At 40.3% G+C, this 18,772-nt stretch overlaps 1 protein-coding gene across 2 annotated transcripts in view; it reads left to right on the top strand.

Annotated features, from left to right (window-relative positions):
- Nucleotides 1-18,772, top strand: part of GALNT18 (polypeptide N-acetylgalactosaminyltransferase 18) — a 452,134-nt gene that overhangs the window by 80,244 nt on the left and 353,118 nt on the right. Inside the window, exon 2 of one of the 2 annotated variants that reach the window (XM_074230318.1) lies at nt 15,302-15,367. The exons of the other annotated variant lie outside the window; for it this stretch is intronic. Within the exon in view, the coding sequence (XP_074086419.1) occupies nt 15,302-15,367 (66 nt within the window). The remainder of the gene's footprint in view (nt 1-15,301; nt 15,368-18,772) is intronic. 2 annotated transcript variants of the gene reach the window in all.

The following is an 18,772-nucleotide window of genomic DNA, read 5'->3' as shown; positions in this document are numbered from 1 at the left end:
TCCATGTCCATGTCACCTTCATCCCTGCCTCCTTCACATCTCATACCTCCTTTCTATAAAAATCAAACAAGTTTTACAAAAGAAAAAGGGCTAGAAATAGTAAATAACATACAACTATGGCATCTGGGGAAGGTGGTATAGAACAGGATGGGGGTGGGAAGAAGACTAAGAAGGTGGATGATATGGATGAGGGAGTGGGGCAAGTCTCTTCTTTCTGCTCAATGGAGATTTTCTATAATTCCTGACTCCCACTGGTTGCTCCAGGTATCTCATCCTCCATCTCTTTGCTTTATGGGACTTCTCTCAAGAGAGAAAAAGGAAAGAGAATCCAAAGCCCCAATAGCTGGTGATGTTCACTAGGTCCTGATTCCAAGGACCCTGGACCCCAGTTGTTTGTGATTAGGAGGAGGCAGCAGCACTGGGTGTTCTGGACCAAGGAGATGGGGGGCCAAAGTGGAAGAGGGATCACTAAACAGGAGATTGATTCTGCTGGTGTGGAACAGGCAAAATCCCTTTGTAGTTATTAAGTGCTGAGCTATGCCCAGTAATGGAGAGAGAGAGAGTGGCAATCAATTTATAATTATAAAAGTATCAGACAGCGAGAGCCGGAAACCGTCTTCGGCATTGTGTGGCGGAATTCTCCAGTGCTCCATCATGGCTTGCTAATACGGTTGCTCGGAGTTAAATGGATTTCTGGACCACATTCGAGGACTTGAAATAAGGGACATGGCAGGCAACCTTGGGCATCCGACAGCTAGCAATTGCAGCTCAGCAGAATGTGAACCTTAAAAGGATCACTCTTTAGAAGGAGACTGCTGAGAAAGAGTCTTTGCTCTGAGAACTGAGGCTGGTTAGTTAACAATGTCTTCTCTCCAGGGACAGGGTAGGGCGGAAAGCATGTGGAGTGAATGTGGGCAGTCTCCCAGAGGGCAGCTGGGGGCAGTGGTGAGGAACGGAATGACTCTTGGGCTCTTAGGGGAAAAAATCACTGTTCCTCTGCCATTTAGGGCCCTCCAACCCTCCCTAGTCTTTTCCCAATGTTACCATATTTCCCTGTGTATAAAATGCTCCCTTTTTGGAAAAATTTAAGGTCTAAAAACTGGGAGCATCTTATACAGTGGTTGTAGATTTTTTTTTACTTGCATTTCCTGCTTTTTCGCACTTGTTATCTTTGTGCTCTTTGTTTTGCATTGGTTACCAGTATATTAGGTGATGTTTTGCCATGCTCTGCTCAGAAATGGCTCAGAAAAAATTTTCATCCAGTGCTGAATTCAAATTCAAAGTGATCCAGTTTGCAAAAGTGAATGGAAAATGTGCTGTTGAAAGGCAGTCTGGGCCTTCTCCAACTGAGAAAACAATCCAAGACTGGCTACAGGAAGAAGAAACCTGACTGAAAATGCCACGGAGGAAGAAGGCCATGAGAGAGGCGGGTCAGCCAAATGGCCTGAGGTAAAAAGGGAATTGAAAAGATGGATTGAAGAGCCAAGGGCCAGTGGAATTCCTGTGTCCACAAAGATGGCTCAGCAGGAGACCAGAAGACTTGCTGATGAAAGAGAAGTGACTGATTTCCAAGGAGGGCACAATGGGTGCTTCAGGTTCATGGAAAGGAATGGACTAGGCCAGACTTACTGAGGGAGTGCTTGTGATAAACCCCAGACCAGAGCACAGCAGGAGAGTGGGTCAGAGCTGCCTCAACATAGATGAGGCTGAGCTCATGGATCGGGGTTTTGACAGCGATGAGGAGCTGTATGAATTTGCTGATGAGTAAATGAATTCAATAACTTTATGTAGTATATATTTTTTTTTCAAATTTTGGGCCCCAAAATTAAGTTGTATCTTATACACAGGAGCATTTTATACATGGGGCAATATGGCACGTAGGGTCTTCTGCACAGGTTATTTTTAGGGTTTTGTTGTGGGTTTTTTTGGCCAGGCAGTGGGGTTAAGTGGCTTGCCCAAGGCCACACAGCTAGGTAATCATTAAGTGTCTGAGGTCGGATTTGAACTCAGGTCCTCCTGACTCCAGGGCCAGTGCTCTATCTACTATACCACCTAGTCGTCCCTCTGCACAGGTTTTTACCATTCTCTCTTTTTTTGCTGTCCTTGAGGCTTTGGCCAGCCTAGAAATGATTTCTGTTCCACTGAATGGAGGAATAGGTACACATTATTCAAACTTGGCCACTCTGGGAAATCCATCTGAGGAAATATTGGGAAGGAATCCTAATGTAAGGCAAAGCTATAATCTGGAAATGTACTTAGAGAATCAAGGAATCTAAAAGCTGACAGGAACCAGAAGTGATCATTTAGTCCAATTCATTCCCTTGGAGAAGGTTAAATTGTATAAAGCAAATTTAATGATTTGAAAGGGTATTGTCTCCAAATCCCTGACAGTTTAATGGACTTACAACCACTGGAGGGATAGACTTGCCAAGTATCTCAGAATTCTCATATTGGCTTATCAGTGTACCCTCAAAAAAGATTCATAGAATCTTTAAAAAATTATTGATAATTTATTTTTACATTGCCTAAATTTCTCTTGGAATCATTCTTCCTCTCCCCTCTTAAAGAGCTATCCCTAAAACAAATAATTTTTAAGATAAAAAAGAATAAATGGAGAAAAAATCAGCAATATAAAGCAATACATCAAAAAAATCTGAAAATATATAGTGTTCTGTCGCTATAGACAGACCTCCTGCCTCTGCAAAGGAGTGAGTGTAGGTGTTTTCTCTCGTCTCTTATTTGGGGCCATGTGTATTCTTTACTATAGTCAGTTTAAATTGTTTTGTGGTTGTTGTTTTTAATATACATTGCTATTGTGTATATTGTTTTCTTGACGCTACTTAATTCATTCTGCATCTGTTCATGTAAGAATTCCCCTACTTCTCTGTATCCATCTATTTATGATTTTTACAACATAGTTATGTTTATTATATTCCTGTGCAATTAGCCATTCTCCAGTCAATGGGTACCTATCAGTAGAATCATAGCTTCTTAAAAACTAGAACAAAAGAGAATGGAACACAATGTATGTAATAGAATAGCATAGCAATTTGTTGTTGTTTAGCCTTTTCTAACTCTTTGTAACCCCATTTGGGATTTTCTTGGCAGAGATGCTGGAATTGTTTGCTATTTCCTTTTCCAATTCTTTTGACAGATGAGAAGACTGAGGCAAACAGGGTAGGGACTTGCCTAGGGTCACACAGTTAAAAAGAACCTGAAGCCAGATCTGAACCCAGGAAAGTGAATCTTCAAGACTCCAGGCTTGGTGCTTTGTGTCACCCAACTGCCCCTAGAATAACAATAGAGTAGAATACAATAATGCCCTTTCTCTGATATTTGCCACATTCATGTCCTTGGACAAATCGCTTAATCTCCATGGGGCTTAGTTTCCTCATTTGTAAAATGTCTGGATGATTTTTGAAATCTCTTGTCTTACCTCTATGATCCCTGGATAGAATATAAGATCCTTGAGAGTCGGAATTGTTTCATTTTTTTTTTGTCTTTGTCTGCCCAATGTTTCACACAGTGATATCAAATGGATGTTTCTATAGAAGGGACATCAAAGGTTGTCTAGTTAGACCTGAAGCATGAATATTCCCTATGACATCAACTATGGCCGTCTGGCCTTCATTCGAAGATCACTAGTGACAGGGAACTCACTTCTTAATTAGGAAGCCCATTCCATGTCTAGAAAGCTTAAATTGTTCAGATTTTTTTCCCTTCTGTTAAATCAAAATGTGTCTCACCTACTGAGCCTTGTTCTGTTTTCTGGGATGAAGAAAAGCAAAATTAATTCATTTTCTACAAGGCTTGTTAATATTAAAAAAAAAAAAACCCTGTGATTTTGTTGTTTCACTCTTTCCAGAATTAAGATTTTGGTTTCTGTAATATTCTCTATAGACTTGTAAATATTTTGTTTAGTTATTGTATTGCTCTGATGACACAAACATTAATGTCTGGTGTCTAATTTTTTGGTGAGGAGCCTTTCCAAACTTAGCTAAATTGGTCTTTTAGGTTACCTCTGTACCATAAAACAAAGCATTTATTCTCCTAATTAAAGATGGTGGTTATGCCCTTTCCCCAATACTAGGTTTCCTCTTCTATAATTTAAAAGCATCCTATTTCTTTAGTTGATCTTTGTATGTCATAGTTTCAGATCTCCTCATCATCCTTGTCAGCTTTTCATGTTCATTCCTAAAATTATAAGAAAAACTACTTTATGGTATTTCTAAAACATTGTAGAGAGATTTGAAACAGTAATTCATATGTAGTACGTCCAGGGAGAATGTTGATGATATTTGTCCTTTTCTGTTTCTAAGAAGATGCTGACATCAGAGAGGTGATGCTATGACATACATGTGAATTGGATTTGAGTTGAGGGGGGCTGTGGTAAGTCACCAGCCTCACTTTCTTTTCTGGAACCCTTTGGGTACAGTGGCCAGATATAAATCAGGATGACTGGAGATGGCCCTGAATGGGAAGCAATCAGGATTAAGTGACTTGTCCAAGGTCATACAGCTAGTAAGTTCTGAGTAGAATTTGAATTCATGTCCTCCTGACTTCAGATCCAGAACTCTATCCACTAGACCATCTTATATACCACCAGAGGAGAATACAGTGGGACTAGTGTCTCCCTTATTCTGAATCTTATATTTTTGCCATTGCATCTAAGATGAAATCAATTTTGACATTACTTTGTTGACTATTTTTTTTTAGGTTTTTGCAAGGCAAATGGGGTTAAGTGGCTTGCCCAAGGCCACACAGCTAGGTAATTATTAAGTGTCTGAGACCGGATTTGAACCCAGGCACTCCTGACTCCAGGGCTGGTGCTTTATCTGCTGCACCACCTAGCCACCCCAGTTGACTACTTTTCAGTTTACAGTTGCTGAACCATTCCTGCTCCATCCTATATTTGCAAATGATTTTTGTGCCTGTGTAAAAGGACTTTACATTTATCCTTATTGCATTCATTTCATTGGATTTGGCTCTTAATACTCTAGGCTATCAGACTTCCCCCCTCCCCCCAAAGAGATCAATTCTGTAGTCCAGTGTCATCTCTCCTCTGAACAATACTGCAAGTGGAATGGCAAATTGTCCCTTTTATGCTTTCCCCTCTTATAGACTTTTTATAGCTCACACCTCTTCCATGGTGACAAGATAACTTAGATAGCTAATGACTTAAAGCTGTAAAAAGTCCTTTAATGGTTTGACCATCATACATGGCTAAGAGGTGACCCTGGGTTTTGGGGGTTCTGACGAGTTCTATTACATTGGAAAGACTGCCAGCCAGTCCTGGTAACTTACTGTTACCTCTGACTCTCTGAAGACCATACTAAGTTTGGAGAGACTCAAAAGACTGACTAGTAGGGGATGAATATTTTGTCCATGGCAACCCATAATTTGAAGACAATTCCAAGATGGTGCTCAGTTCTATGCAGAAGCCCTTTGCAGGGGCAGCTAGCTGGCACAGTGGATAGAGCACTTGATTTGACTTGAGTTCAAATCCTGCCTCAGATACTTGATAATTACCTGTGTGACCTTGGCCAAGTCACTTAACCCCGCTGTCTTGCAAAAGCCAAAAAAAAAAGTCCCCTGCAACTTTACAGGGTTGGTGACAGTATCCTGGGAAAAGATGTGGAAGCAGAGGGTGTTCAAAATCAGAATGATTTTAGACAATCTATAAATAAAAACTTGATTGACCATGGTGATATAGTTAAGTAATGCCTGAGGCAGAATTTGAACTCAGGTCTTCCTGATTCCATGGTGAACCCACTCCCCACCATTTACCATCTAATTATGACAAATGATGGATAAAGGATATCAGTATGTCATTTTTTTCACATTTTGTGCTTTGAATTTCAGGAAGAAGTCTCATAGAAGCAATTTGAAAAATTAATATTAAATTATTCTAATTTAGGCATCTTTCTGCTTAGAGAGAAAAATGTCCAAACCGAGAGAGTCCCCACAGGTTCTTGGACATCTGTCTACATGGGTCAGCTTGAAGTAATTCTCAAACAAGGAAAATTTTATAATATGAGAAAACATAGTTATGGATCTCTGAATAAGATAAAAGATGAGTTAACAGTTTGCTTCATCAAACAAAATGATTTAAATTTTTAGCACAGTCTTAGAGAATCATTTTCCCAAAACCATTCAATATCTCTTTGACAGTATCTCTAAGGTTCTCTGTTCTAACCGGTCAAAGGTGAGCCTAAGAGGTATTTGTACTAATTGGAAATCAAAGCAGCTTCCTTCTGACCTTTACCCTAAACCCTTCAGGGGATGGAGAGAGGCCATTTTCCCTTCTGAATTTGATGTTCTAATCCATCCTGAATCCATTTTCCTGCATCTTAGCAGGGAATGAGCTTTGCCCCCTTCCCCCACCACCTTGTACAGATTTCTCTGGAGAAGTTGGATTTTGATCCCTTTTGAAAAATCACTAAGAAGAGGTTATGGTTTTTGAGTCCCCTCTCCAATTGTGGCTCCCTACCAGTTTCCTTTTCCACATGAGAAGATATTGATTGGAGTCTTCAAAGCAACGTCCATCTTCTATTCATTGCTTGTGCGGTAGGGAAAGCTCCTCCCTCAACATGAATGGCCAAGGTCCCAGATTTACCCAGCAGAACTAGTTCTAAGAAAAATAGCTCAATAAGAGTTCCTAAATGCAGTTTTTGTTACATACTGTTATTTTATTTAGTATATTAGCAAGAAAACTTCCCCAGGAATCTATTTACTTTTCTGAACTTCCTGCTTCTCTCTTCTGTGTATATTCTAAATGTTTCATTGACATTCTGCTATTCTTTTTTTTAACACATTTTTATGACTCACCCTATTTTCTCTTTTTTCCTCAAATACTTGTTGCCTTTATAATAAATAAATATAGTCAAGAAAGATAAATCAACACATTGGTCACATCTGAAAACACACATCTCTCTTTCTGTACCTCTTTCTGTTCCATCGCTTTTCTGCCAAGAGATGGGAGATGTCCTTCATCATCATTGTTCCAAAATCATGATTAGTCACTGCTTTGGACAAAGGTCTGAAGTTGTTTAATTTTATTTTTCTTTATATGTTAGTGGTCATGTGGTAAATTGCTTGTTTAAAGCCCTCCATTGGATATTTAAAGTCTTTCATAACCTGGCCCTTCATACTTTTCTAATATTCTTATACTTTTTGCCTTTAAACTCTATGATCTATTAGGTTGCATTGACCTATTTGCTGTTTCTACAACATGATATTCCATTTCCCTTGAATGGAACATGCAATTTCAAGTCTCCATTATTTTACATTGACTGTTTCTCCCATTCAGCCTAGAATGCTCTCCCCCCACCCCACTTCTACTTCTTAGTTTATCTGGCTTCAAGACACAGTTCAAAGCTGACTTTTTGCAGGATGGCCTCTCCAGATCCTGGTGACTTCCTCTTTCAGATTACTTTCTCTGTTCTATATTTTGTATGTACTTTGTTAATTGACATGTTGTCTCTGCCATTAGACATATGCTCCTAGAGGGCAGGGACTTTTTTTCCTTTCTCTGTATCCCTAGATCAAAATTGAGTAATTAGATGCATATAATTGTTGACTTCCTTCTTCAGTTAACTTAAATTCAGGAAGACCTGGGTTCAAATCCCATATCTCATACTTAAATTGTGACTCTGACCTAGTCTCTTAACTTCCATTGGCCCACATTTTCTCATCTGTAAAATAGGAAAGTTGGTCTCTGTGACTCCAATGATCCCTCCACCTCTAAATCCATGATCCTAGCTTTCTTTGCCTTCTGAGCTGTGTCTGAGTCAATAACCTTTATCATCTCCTAGTACAATAGATATTAGATTGTAAACTCCCTGATGGCAGGGACTGTTTTTTCCCTCTTTTTGTATTCTCAGTGGCAGACACTTAAGATTGATTGATAGCAATAAGATTCCATCCCATTACTGTAGCAATATGTATTCATACTTTCCTCAACTGATGGGCCTTCAGTTTGTTTCCCTTTCTCTGCTGCTATATTTGAGCACATAACCTCTAAGATTTTTTCAAGCTACTCTTTCACGTGAGACTGCATGGAGTATATGCCATATGAAGTATTTGAGTATAACTTGTTGCTGATGGCCACCAGTCATTATTGCACACATAGGAAAATGGCTTCATTACTTCCAACCATGATTTTCTAGGTTACCATATCAGTTAAGTGCATTTAATAACTTTTCAAATAAATGAAAACACATTTAAAATTGGTGGCATAAGGAGTAAAGGCTGATTTTATAGTTTTGCCTGGGGCCTGGGGTTTGATTTTAGTCATCTTTTTATTCTGTGTCGAGGATACAGGAATTTGTTGTGGATAATGTTGATCATTGATCAGTAATATGCTGTTCTCCACTGAATGCTCTGTCTATGTAACTGATGGTCACTATCTTTATAAGGACCTTTTTAGAACATCAAAATGAGGTGCATTGAACTTGAAAGAAGCTGTGATGAGCTCTGCTGAGAAATGATTCCTCTGATAGCAGACACAAACCATCTCCAGATCCACACTTGAAGCCTTTTCAGCTTGGTATGGCCTGCTAGAACCAGAGCCTTTGAGAAGAAACTAGAGTTTCCATGCCCAAAATGAGTAATTATAATTCTACTAAAATTTAAAGCATGTGATTGGTTTTTTTTGTTTCTAACGCTACTTTAAAAAGTATTTTGATATGCTGAGAGCCTTTAAATTGAGTAGAACTCCTCCCTTCTTCATCAAAGCTTCCTATTCTTCACCCAGTTTTCCATGTGATTTATTAGTACCCCTGGGCCTTTCGAGGTGATGCCAGATTTTTATATGAGAAGCTCCGGATTAACATGGTCTGGTGATAGCTCAGCTTTTAGAAGAGCTTCTGCCTCTTTATAGAAGCAGTGAGGCTGACTAGAACAAGGGATTTCAAACTTGTGGGGAATTCTGAATAACTCCTTCCAAATTATATTGGGGAATTTCTGCAAAGAGACAATTTTGCATGGACAAGAGCAAGGCATCTCATGCATGACGATCTTCTGAGAAATTTTAGCCAGTAGTGTCTGATGATCAGTCAATAATCAGTATTAGGGGCAGCTAGATGGTGCAGTGTATAGAGAATTGGCCCTGGAGTCAGGAGGGCCTGAGTTCAAATCTGGCCTCAGACACTTAATAATTACCTAGCTGTGTAGTTGACTTGGGCAAGTCACTTAACTCCAGTGCCTTCCAAAAAAAAAAAAAACTAAAAAAAATCATCAGTATCTCATCTTCTTTGGCAGAAAGAGGGACCATGGATGGGGTCCTGGTAGCCCATTGTTACCTAGCTGCTTGACCAGCATAGTAGGGGATGGCAGCTGAGAATGAGAAATGATCTCAAGGTAGTTTTGCTAGATTCAAGTCTGAGAATACCTTTCTGAGACCTCATTTGCTTCTAATCCTGAGGGAGACTACTCAGAGAAAAGGCAATATCCTCAAAGGGTTGTATTTTCAAAGGTAACATCTGAATCCTCAGGACTCATCTATAGTTCTGAAATGATGCCTTCTTTGCTTCTAGGATAGCATAATGAACTAACTCATAAGCCCATACAGTAAAGCTTGAAATCACCAATTTAATCTATGCTCCACTCTCATACACTCCTTCTATGTCTTCACAATTTGGTTGTATTTGTTGGCTTGCAGTTATTGAGGGCAAAAAAAAAAAAAGGTTAATTGGAAATGTCGAGCTGTTTTCTCTTTTGCAGTCTTAGTGATGAAAATCTTTACAGATGTAGATTACAAGCCAGAGCCTGGTATATTTAAATAAATGTTGATACAGCACGCCCTGTACAGTGTGACGGCTTATAATGAAGAACATTTCAGAGAATTCTAGAAATTAGAGATGGAAAAGGTCTATTGTGACATCTAATCATCCCTTGGCAACAGGACTGTTTGTAGTAGTTTGCAGGATGTTCAACCTACCAGGTGTAAGGCAGCCCACAGTGAAGGAACTGAGGAAATCAGTTCAATTCAATTAAATAAACATTTCTTGATTGCTTACTATGTATATATCTATAGCCCATACTTTCTACTAAGGAGGAGGAGAAGGGGTATGGGGGGGGATTGGAGGATGGAATGTAAAGATATATGAGCAATATTTCCTGCCTTTGGGGAACTTGTACTCTATCCATTGCACAAATAAATAAGATAGAAAATAGAGTGTGAAAGTATAAGGGAGATTTGTAATGACTGTGAGAGTCTAAGAAAGGGGAAGATTACCATCAGTTGGGGGGGGTGGGGGCATGCTATATCAGAGAGGAGGTATCTAAGGACCTGGGCTTCAAGGGACCTTGAGGTAGATAGGACTTCATCTCAAGACAGTTTGAGTAGAGGATGCTATAAGCATAAAAGCTGGTGAGCAAATGCATGGAGGAGAGAAAATATAGGTTGGGTTTTGACCAGTCATGTGGCTGAAGCATAGAGTTTGTGGAGGGAAGTCAGATGAGATCAGGTTGGAAAAGGGAGTGCGGTTGGAACTTGGTTGTAGGGGACCTTGACTAACAAGTGAAGGCAGTTGGACCTTGATCAGCAATGTAGACCTATCATAGAAGCTATTTGACTGGTCCAGGAGTGATATTTTGACACAGGGGAATCAACTAAGCATCTTCTCTCCAAAGCTGCATTGATTATTGATTGACTGATTGATTGATTGAAGTAGCTTTGCTTCCCCAGCAAAGGAGGCTTTCTTTTCTTAACTTTTGTGTATGACATGTGTGTGCGTGTCTGGGGGATGGGGTAGTACTTGGGGTCAGGGAAGGCAGGGTGGTTTTAAAACATTTTTCTTAAAACTCTCAATTGGAAATTTAGTTTCAACTTTTTTTCATTTTCCAAAGATGTACAAAGATGTGACTGAGAACTGGGTCACCAGAGGTCCTTACGAATGTGGGGACTTGCTGGTAGTTGTCCACTGAGAAGGAAGTATGCCCTCCTTCATTTTCCTCTGTCCTCTTGTCCTAGGTAGTGGTTCTTTTCTCTCTTGAGCCATGTTTACTGGGTGGTATGGTGTCATGCTCTAAAGAATTGAGCCCTGGCTCCTTGCCCTATCTTTACCAGAGTGCCATGTCAGTCATAAAACACTGTGCTGAGGATAGGGAATACAGAGAAAGTCAAAAACATGATCTCTTCTTTTAAAAACTTCTCAGGTAACTGGGGGAGATAGCAAATAAAAAAATTACATATACTAGATATATCCATAAAGTAATCTGAGAGGGAAGGTACTAGGAGGTACAGGGTAGTGGGTAAGACTCTTTACAGAAGTTGAGATTTAAGTAATCATTTCATCTTTTTTAATTTTTAAAATTTTTATTTTTTTATTAAAGATTTTATTTGAGTTTTACAATTTTTCCCCCCAATCTTACTTCTCTCCCTCAGTAATCATTTCATCTTCCCATGCCTCAGTTTCCTTATCTATAATAATGGAGATAATAATGCTAATCTTGCTAGGTGGTTCTGAGGATTCAATAAGAAGGTAATTGTGAGACTTTTGTAAACTCTAAATTAGCATATAAATGATAGATAATGTTGTATTTTAATGCTGTTGGTCTGTGAAAAGCCAGGTTAACCACTGGTTCCTTTTCTCCTGCCCACAGGGAAGAGGTGAGGCAGTGTGTTTAGTGGATTGTACAAAGGACTTAGAAAGATCTGGGTTCAAGTCTCACCTCAGACACATCTAATTATGTGACCCGGGGCAAGTCACATCACTTGTCTGTTTTCTTATCTGTAGAATTGTGGGGGGGGGTGGGAAGATGTGCTCAGAGATCCATAGAATCCCTTCCAGCACTAAATCTGTGATCTTTAAATTAAGAGACTCAGAGATGTATTCTTTTTTTATTTATTGAAATTCTCATTCACCTAATTATTTTTATTTTATTTAAATATTTTATTCATTTATTTTTCCAACTACATTCCCAGGTAGTTTTCAACAATTTTTTTTTTGCGTTTTTTCCACAGTCATTTACACTTTTGTCCCTTCCTTCCTTCCTTCCTTCCTTCCTTCCTTCCTTCCTTCCTTCCTTCCTTCCTTCCTTCCTTCTTTCCCTCTTTCCTCCCTGACAGAAAGCAATCTCATATAGGTTGTACATGTATTCCATGCTAAACATAAATCCATATTAATTATGTTGTGAAAGAATCAAATCCAGACCAAAAAAATTACAAAAAAAGACATACATAAGAAAACTTTGAAATATTGAAGACAGTAAGTTTTGTTCTATATTTAAAAACTCCACAAATTCTTTCTCTGGATATAGATGGTTTTTCCATCACAAGCCTATTAGGATTGTTTCTGACTATTGTGTTGCTGAAATGGACAATTCCAGCATAATTGATCATCACCCCGTATTGCTGTCAGTGGGTACAGTGTTCTGGTTCTGCTTACTTTACTCAGCTTCAGTTCATACAAGTCTTTCCAGTCTTTTCTTTAAGTCCCCCCCATCCCCCATGATTTCTTATTGAAAAATAGAGTCCTATCATATTCATAAAGCACAGTTTGTTCAGCCATTCCCCAATTGATGGGCATCCCCTCAATTTCCAGTTCTTTGAGGGGTCTATTCTTATAGAGAAAATTGTATCTGTGAGAGACCACAAGGTTTTCTTTAGATGTCAGCCTTGACCTCCCTGAGGTCTGAGAGGCAGACACTTGTGTCCCAGCTGGAGTCCGGGCAACCATCCTGTCAGATCCAAGAAGGGTCTGGCTGCCCCTTTATTCTGCTTAGCATTCTGGGAAGCTGGACCTATAGCTTGACATTTTCATCTGTCATCCATTGCACCCCTCTGCGAGCAGACAGCGTGACCGACAGCTCTCAGAACACAAAGGTAAGGCTTGGTCTCTGTCCAGTGGTCTTTTAAATTGATAAATTCCTTGATGGTTTATCCTTGACCATTTCAGACATCTGTGGGTATCAGAGAGGCAAAGGAACATTTTAGATCTAGGATCCTCATAGAGGGAAGCTGTATCTTTGGATGGATTAGAGCCTAACCGTCCTGGTCTTCTGAGGGAGGACAGAGGAGCATTTCTGTCTTCTCTGTTTCTATCTTTCTGTCTCTAGATCTTTCTCTGGTTCTCTGTCTCTCTCCTGTCTCTCTGTCTCTCTCTTCTCTGCCTCTGTCTCTAGCTCTTTCTCCATCTCTTTGTCTCTCTCTGGCTCTCTTTGTCTCTGACTCTTGTCTCTGTCTCTGTCTCTCTGTCTCTGATTCTTTGCCTGTCTGTCTCTAGCTCTTTCTCCATATCTTTGTCTTTTTCTCTGGCTCTCCTCTCACACTCTGTCTTTGTCTCTGTCTCTCTCTGTTTGTCTCTGTCTCTATGTCTGTCTTTCTAACTCTTACTATGTCTCTGTCTCTGCCTCTTTGTCTCTCTCTGGTTTTCCTCTATGTCTCTTGTCTGTCTTGTTTCTCTCTTCTGTCTCTTTCCTTTCCTCTTTCTCCTCTCTGTCTTTGTCTCTCCTCTCTGTCTTTCCTTTCTTTTTCTCCTCTCTCTGTCTTTCTCTCTCTATAACTCTTACTATGTCTCTCCTCTGTCTCTCTGCTTGTCCCTTTCTCTCTCTGCCTCTGTCTCTCTCTTACTATGTCTCTGTCTCTCTCCTCTGTCTCTGTCTTTCCTTTCTCTCTCTCTCACCTCTTTGACTTCAGTCTGTGTATCTCTCCTCTCTGTCTCTCTATCTCTGTCTTTGCTGTCTCACCTCTCTCTGTCTCCCTCTCTCCTCTGTCTCTGTCTATCTGCTTCTCCTTCTCTCCCTCCTTTCCTCCCTCCCTCTCTCTGAAGCATTGGAGATGGGGGGGGGCAGTTTCCGTTAAGATCCCTCTGCCCTATTTTCCTCACATAAATACACCCAAAACTCAAGCAATGAATTTAGAGAAGAAATGAAGAGAATTCCAAACCCGATTGCAGATAACGAGCCACTGGGGACCTGGGAGGTCAGTCCTGCTCTAAAGGGTCCTTTTAAGGATCTGCCCATTTTTCCTTTTCATCAGTTCTCCTCTCAAGGTGACAGAGTTCTCTCCTAACCAGAGGCAGGATCTAGCCCCAGGCCCTTCACCTTTCTCTGCCTCTGCCCAAGGACCCTGGCACAATGGTGAGTTCAGAGCAGCCAAAGGAAATGGGCTTTAGGCCTGTTTGCTGTCAACTCTTCAGAGAAAACATCATCCTCTACCAGCCAAAACCCCACCCATCTGCCAAGGCAGGCCAGATGGAAAGAGAGTGCTGTGGATACCAGTTTCAAGAGGAAAAAGAAGTGAAAGACAGACTCAGATCCATACCCAACTGTACACACACACACACACACACACACACACGCATACGCATGCACACACAGTTCCCAAGTTCACTGTCTAACCTCATTGTCCAAACCCCCTGCCAGATGACTTCAGCCCCCACACCCTGCTCTGTCCTTGTAAAAAAGCTAACATGAGAAAACAGAAAGTAAGCACATGTCAATAAGTAGGAATCTGCTCCATCACCGTGAGAGAAGCCAGGGGGCCAAACCAGAGGTGAATTTAATCCAAGAAGCATTGCTAAGGGCCTACTGTGTGCCAGATGAGGAGAAAACACAGGCAAAAATGTAGAAACAGCCTCTGAACTCACAGGGTTCCCACTGGACTGGGGAGGCAACATGTTAAGAGACAAGTTATTAATGAATAGGATGCAGATAATGAATATTTGTAATGAGAAATAAAGTGAATATTTCAGGCTAGTGGAAATGCAAATAACCAGAAGAGAAACAGAGACAGAAAGACACAGAGAAAGAGACAGAAGAACAAAAGGGGAAAGACAGGAGAAAGACAGAGAGGTGGGGGGGTCATGGGGTCCATGAACTGGTTTTTAAAAATATCTTGATCACTATATTTGTTTTTTAATTGTATTTATTTATATTAATTAAAGACTTTATTTGAGTTTTACAATTTTTTCCCCAATCTTACTTCCCTCCCCCCACCCAGATCACTATATTTCAATGTAAGTCCCACTGTGATTATATTTTAACTGATTGTGCTAAAAATATTATTCTGAGAATATCAGGTTGCCAAGGGGATCTGGGGCACACATTACAAAGTTAAGAATTCTGTAATGAGAGAGATAAATTTTACCATAGAAAGTGGTCTTCTGTTGAGGGAAGCTGGTAAAGCAGAGGTAAAGACAGATTTCATTTCAAGAATAGGGGGCATCCTAGGCAAAGGCAAGGAGGTAAGAGATGGCATGTGGAGGTTTTTTGTTATTCAATCATGTCTGACTGTGACCCCCATTTGGGGTTTTCTTGGCATTGATGCTGGAGCAGTTTCCATTTTCTTCTCCAGCTCATTTTACAGAGGAAGAAACTGAGGCAAACAGGGTGAAGCCACTTGCCCAGGATCTCACAGCCAGTAAGTATCTGTGATCAGATTTGTACTCAGATCTTCCTGACTCCAGACTTGGAGTTCTATCCATTGTACAACTTAAATTGCCTTAGTCGTGGGTCAGTTAAATAGGTGAGCCAAGAATGTGTCCATCTTTTAGAATAAGGGCTCCAAGGTGGCTTCTCTTGAGAAAAATCCCTTAGATCCCTCTAAAATGAGAGTGTATTTATAAGGTTTAGTAAATTTCTTGTATTTAAAAAAAGGCAATTTATAAACTCTTCTTCCCCCCCTCCCCCCAGGATGGCTTTAAAACTATGGGTCATTTTATAGTATTGGAGTTAAAAAATGATAATCAAGGGGCAGCTAGGTGGTGCAGTGGATAGAGCGCTGGCCCTGGAGTCAGGAGTACCTGAGTTCAAATCCTGCCTCAGACACTTACCTAGCTGTGTGGCCTTCCTTGGACAAGCCACTTAACCCCATTGCCTTGCAAAGTCCTAAAAAAAAAAAAGATAATCATTACTGTCATGTACATCACTTTCAGGTTTGCAAAGTGCTTTACATAGATCCTCTCATTTGATGTTCCCAACATGCTCGTAGGGTGGGCACTATAGTTATGAATTTATACATTTGCCAGATAAGGAAACTCAGGTTCAGAGAGACTGAATTCCTTGCCCATAACCACATGCTAGTTAAGTTTTAAAAGTGACACTCAAACCCAGAACCCCAGAATTCCCAAGTCCTGTGATATTTCTACTTCCTTATACTATCATCAAACATTGTTGATAATTGTTAGCATGAACAATACTAAATATGGATCCTGGATCAAGATATGACACGGACCTGTGATTCTATTGTTATAAGAAACTTCTAGGTGAGGAAATTCCCTCTGCCAATGCAGATTCACAACTATTCTTATAACTTAGAATTTATAATCTTAGAGAACTTGCCTGTTGGGATAAGTGACTAGCCCAGGGTCACACAGTTGATATGTGTCACAGGTGGCACTGGGACACAGGATTCCAGGTTCCAAGGCTTACTGTCTGTCTGCCAGACTGCCTGTCCATATAGGTACAGGGATAATTAATGGTTGACTTTTTTGGGAGATATTCTTTTCTGTAGCTCTGAAACTCTGAACAAAGTGATTCAGGGAAAAGAAGCCAACTGAATCCACTGGCTGCCTCAGTCTGATTGCAGCCTTTAACTAGGACCTGGTTTTAATTATCCAGTGCATATCCTGAGTGCATATCCTTGTATCCATGGAGGAGGAGGGAAGTAAGAATCCTTGAAGAGTGATTCCATCAGGTACTTGGGGGACTATGGGCTAGAGACCACCTTTCCCATTGGAGTGTTCAGTCTGTTTATTTTGGCACCCCTAGATTTACCTTCTAGAGTCTAGCACAGAGTGCGCATTCAACAAAGCCTTCTTGATTTCACTGATTACTGAAATTTCCCAGGATAGATTTCTCTTCCAGAGGGTCCCTGTCTCCATTCTCATGCTCTCCCTTCTTCAATTTTTCCCATTCCCTACTCTGTCCCCCTGAAATCCTACACACACACCCATCTTGTTTGATCTAGGTCACAATTAAACACAGCTGCATTAGGAAGAAATTTCAAGTACAAGTTATAGGTATATCCCCCTTACTTAGGTTTTTTTTAAAAATTATTTATTTAAGGCAATGAGGTTAAATGACTTGCCCAAGGTCACACAGCTAGGTAATCAGCCCAGATTTAAACTCAGACCCTCCTGACTCCAAGGTAGTTTTTGAAATTATGAAAAGAGAGGGGGAGAGAGAGAGAGAGAGAGAGAGAGAGAGACAACGAGACAGAGACACAGAGAAACATGGAGAGACAGAAACAGAGATAAGAGAGAGAGAGATCCAGAGCCAGAGAGAGAAAGAGAGAGAGAGAGAGAGAGAGAGAGAGAGAGAGAGAGAGAGAGAGAGAGAGAGAGAGAGAGAGATGACTTCCAGATGAGAACTGGATATTCAGGTCCTGCCTGCCTTTGATGTCTATGAGCTGTGTGACTCCCATGAAGTCACTTCACCTCTCTGTGTCCCAATCCACTCTCTAAGACTAGAAGTTCTAAAGCAGATGGTAGTCTATACCAACAGCAAATTTCTTAAGATTAAATCATAGGTTCGGTAAAACAAACAAATACACATGCATATATTTATATATGCATATTCACACAGTGCACACACATATGTAAATGTGCATGTCTAAAGGTATGTGACATAAGCATATCTATATTTAGCCCTATACACACACACACACACACACACACACACATATATATAGTTATATACACATGAGTATATGTGCACATGTCTCTAATGTCTATATATATGATGTCCATATAACTATGTTTAGGAATATATACACCCAAAAACATAACAGCCATGCTGACTTTGCAAGGTCCTACTCTGAGGACACAAGCCCTTTTGGGATGTCATTCATGTTCCTGAGAACCTGCCCCTGTAATATTATTTCCCTCAAAAAGTGTTTTTCCTGGAGTCAGTTATAGACGTTGGATGGCAGGGGCTATCATTTCGGTCTGCTAGCTTTGAGTCTGTTCCTATGGAAATTCCTGATGGGAATGTGAGTACCCATTAGAAGCTCAGCTCCTTGCTATTATATATATGCATATATACATGTATATATACATATATATATATATATATATATGCATATATACATATTATATATGTTTTATATGTGTGCGTATTATATATGTTTTATATGTGTGCGTATTATATATGTTTTATATGTGTGCGTATTATATATGTTTTCTATATGTAGTCTCATTCAATGTATTTGTATTAGTCTGACACATAGAAAGAGCTTATTAAATATTTATTGATTGAGGAGTCTTCTTTTTCCAGTGTAGATGGGCACCTTCTCCATAACTTATGGTCTTAGAAAGAATTAGGAAATCCTGAGCATCAAGGGGACAATGATCTCCAGCCCTGAGTAGCAGCTACACCAACCACTGTTCTCCTTGTTTCTCGCAGCAGCCCAACCCTCTCACATGGGTCTGGCCAGTGGGGATGCACAAAGCATTCGGCACTACCAAAGACCTCATGCACCCATTTTAAGGAGCCCAGGCTCATGGTGGTGGTGATGAAAAGGGGCTTGAGAGTCTGCTCTAGGGGCAAACTTGCAACCTTACCTGAAGGTACTGGAAGGAAGCTGCTTCTGGTTCCCTCTTGCCCTTCACCCCACCAAGTCCAAGAGTCAACCTGCAGTCTTGAGAGTTTTCTTACTGTGTTCTACTGTTTGGACTATCCCTGGCTGCCATTGCAGCCTGGTTACTCAGGAAATAGTTCTATCCCTGTCTTTCTAGGATTCACACAGGAACAATGAAGCTGAAAGGCCCTCCTCCATGGACTTAAAACTTTGGCTCAGTTAATGGCAGCTACTAGATTCTCCACA

This window comes from Macrotis lagotis, chromosome 3 (genome assembly GCF_037893015.1).
Source record: "Macrotis lagotis isolate mMagLag1 chromosome 3, bilby.v1.9.chrom.fasta, whole genome shotgun sequence".
Taxonomy (NCBI): Eukaryota; Metazoa; Chordata; class Mammalia; order Peramelemorphia; family Peramelidae; genus Macrotis; species Macrotis lagotis.
The sequence above is the reverse complement of the archived record's forward strand: the minus strand, read 5'-3'. Positions and strand labels throughout refer to the sequence as shown.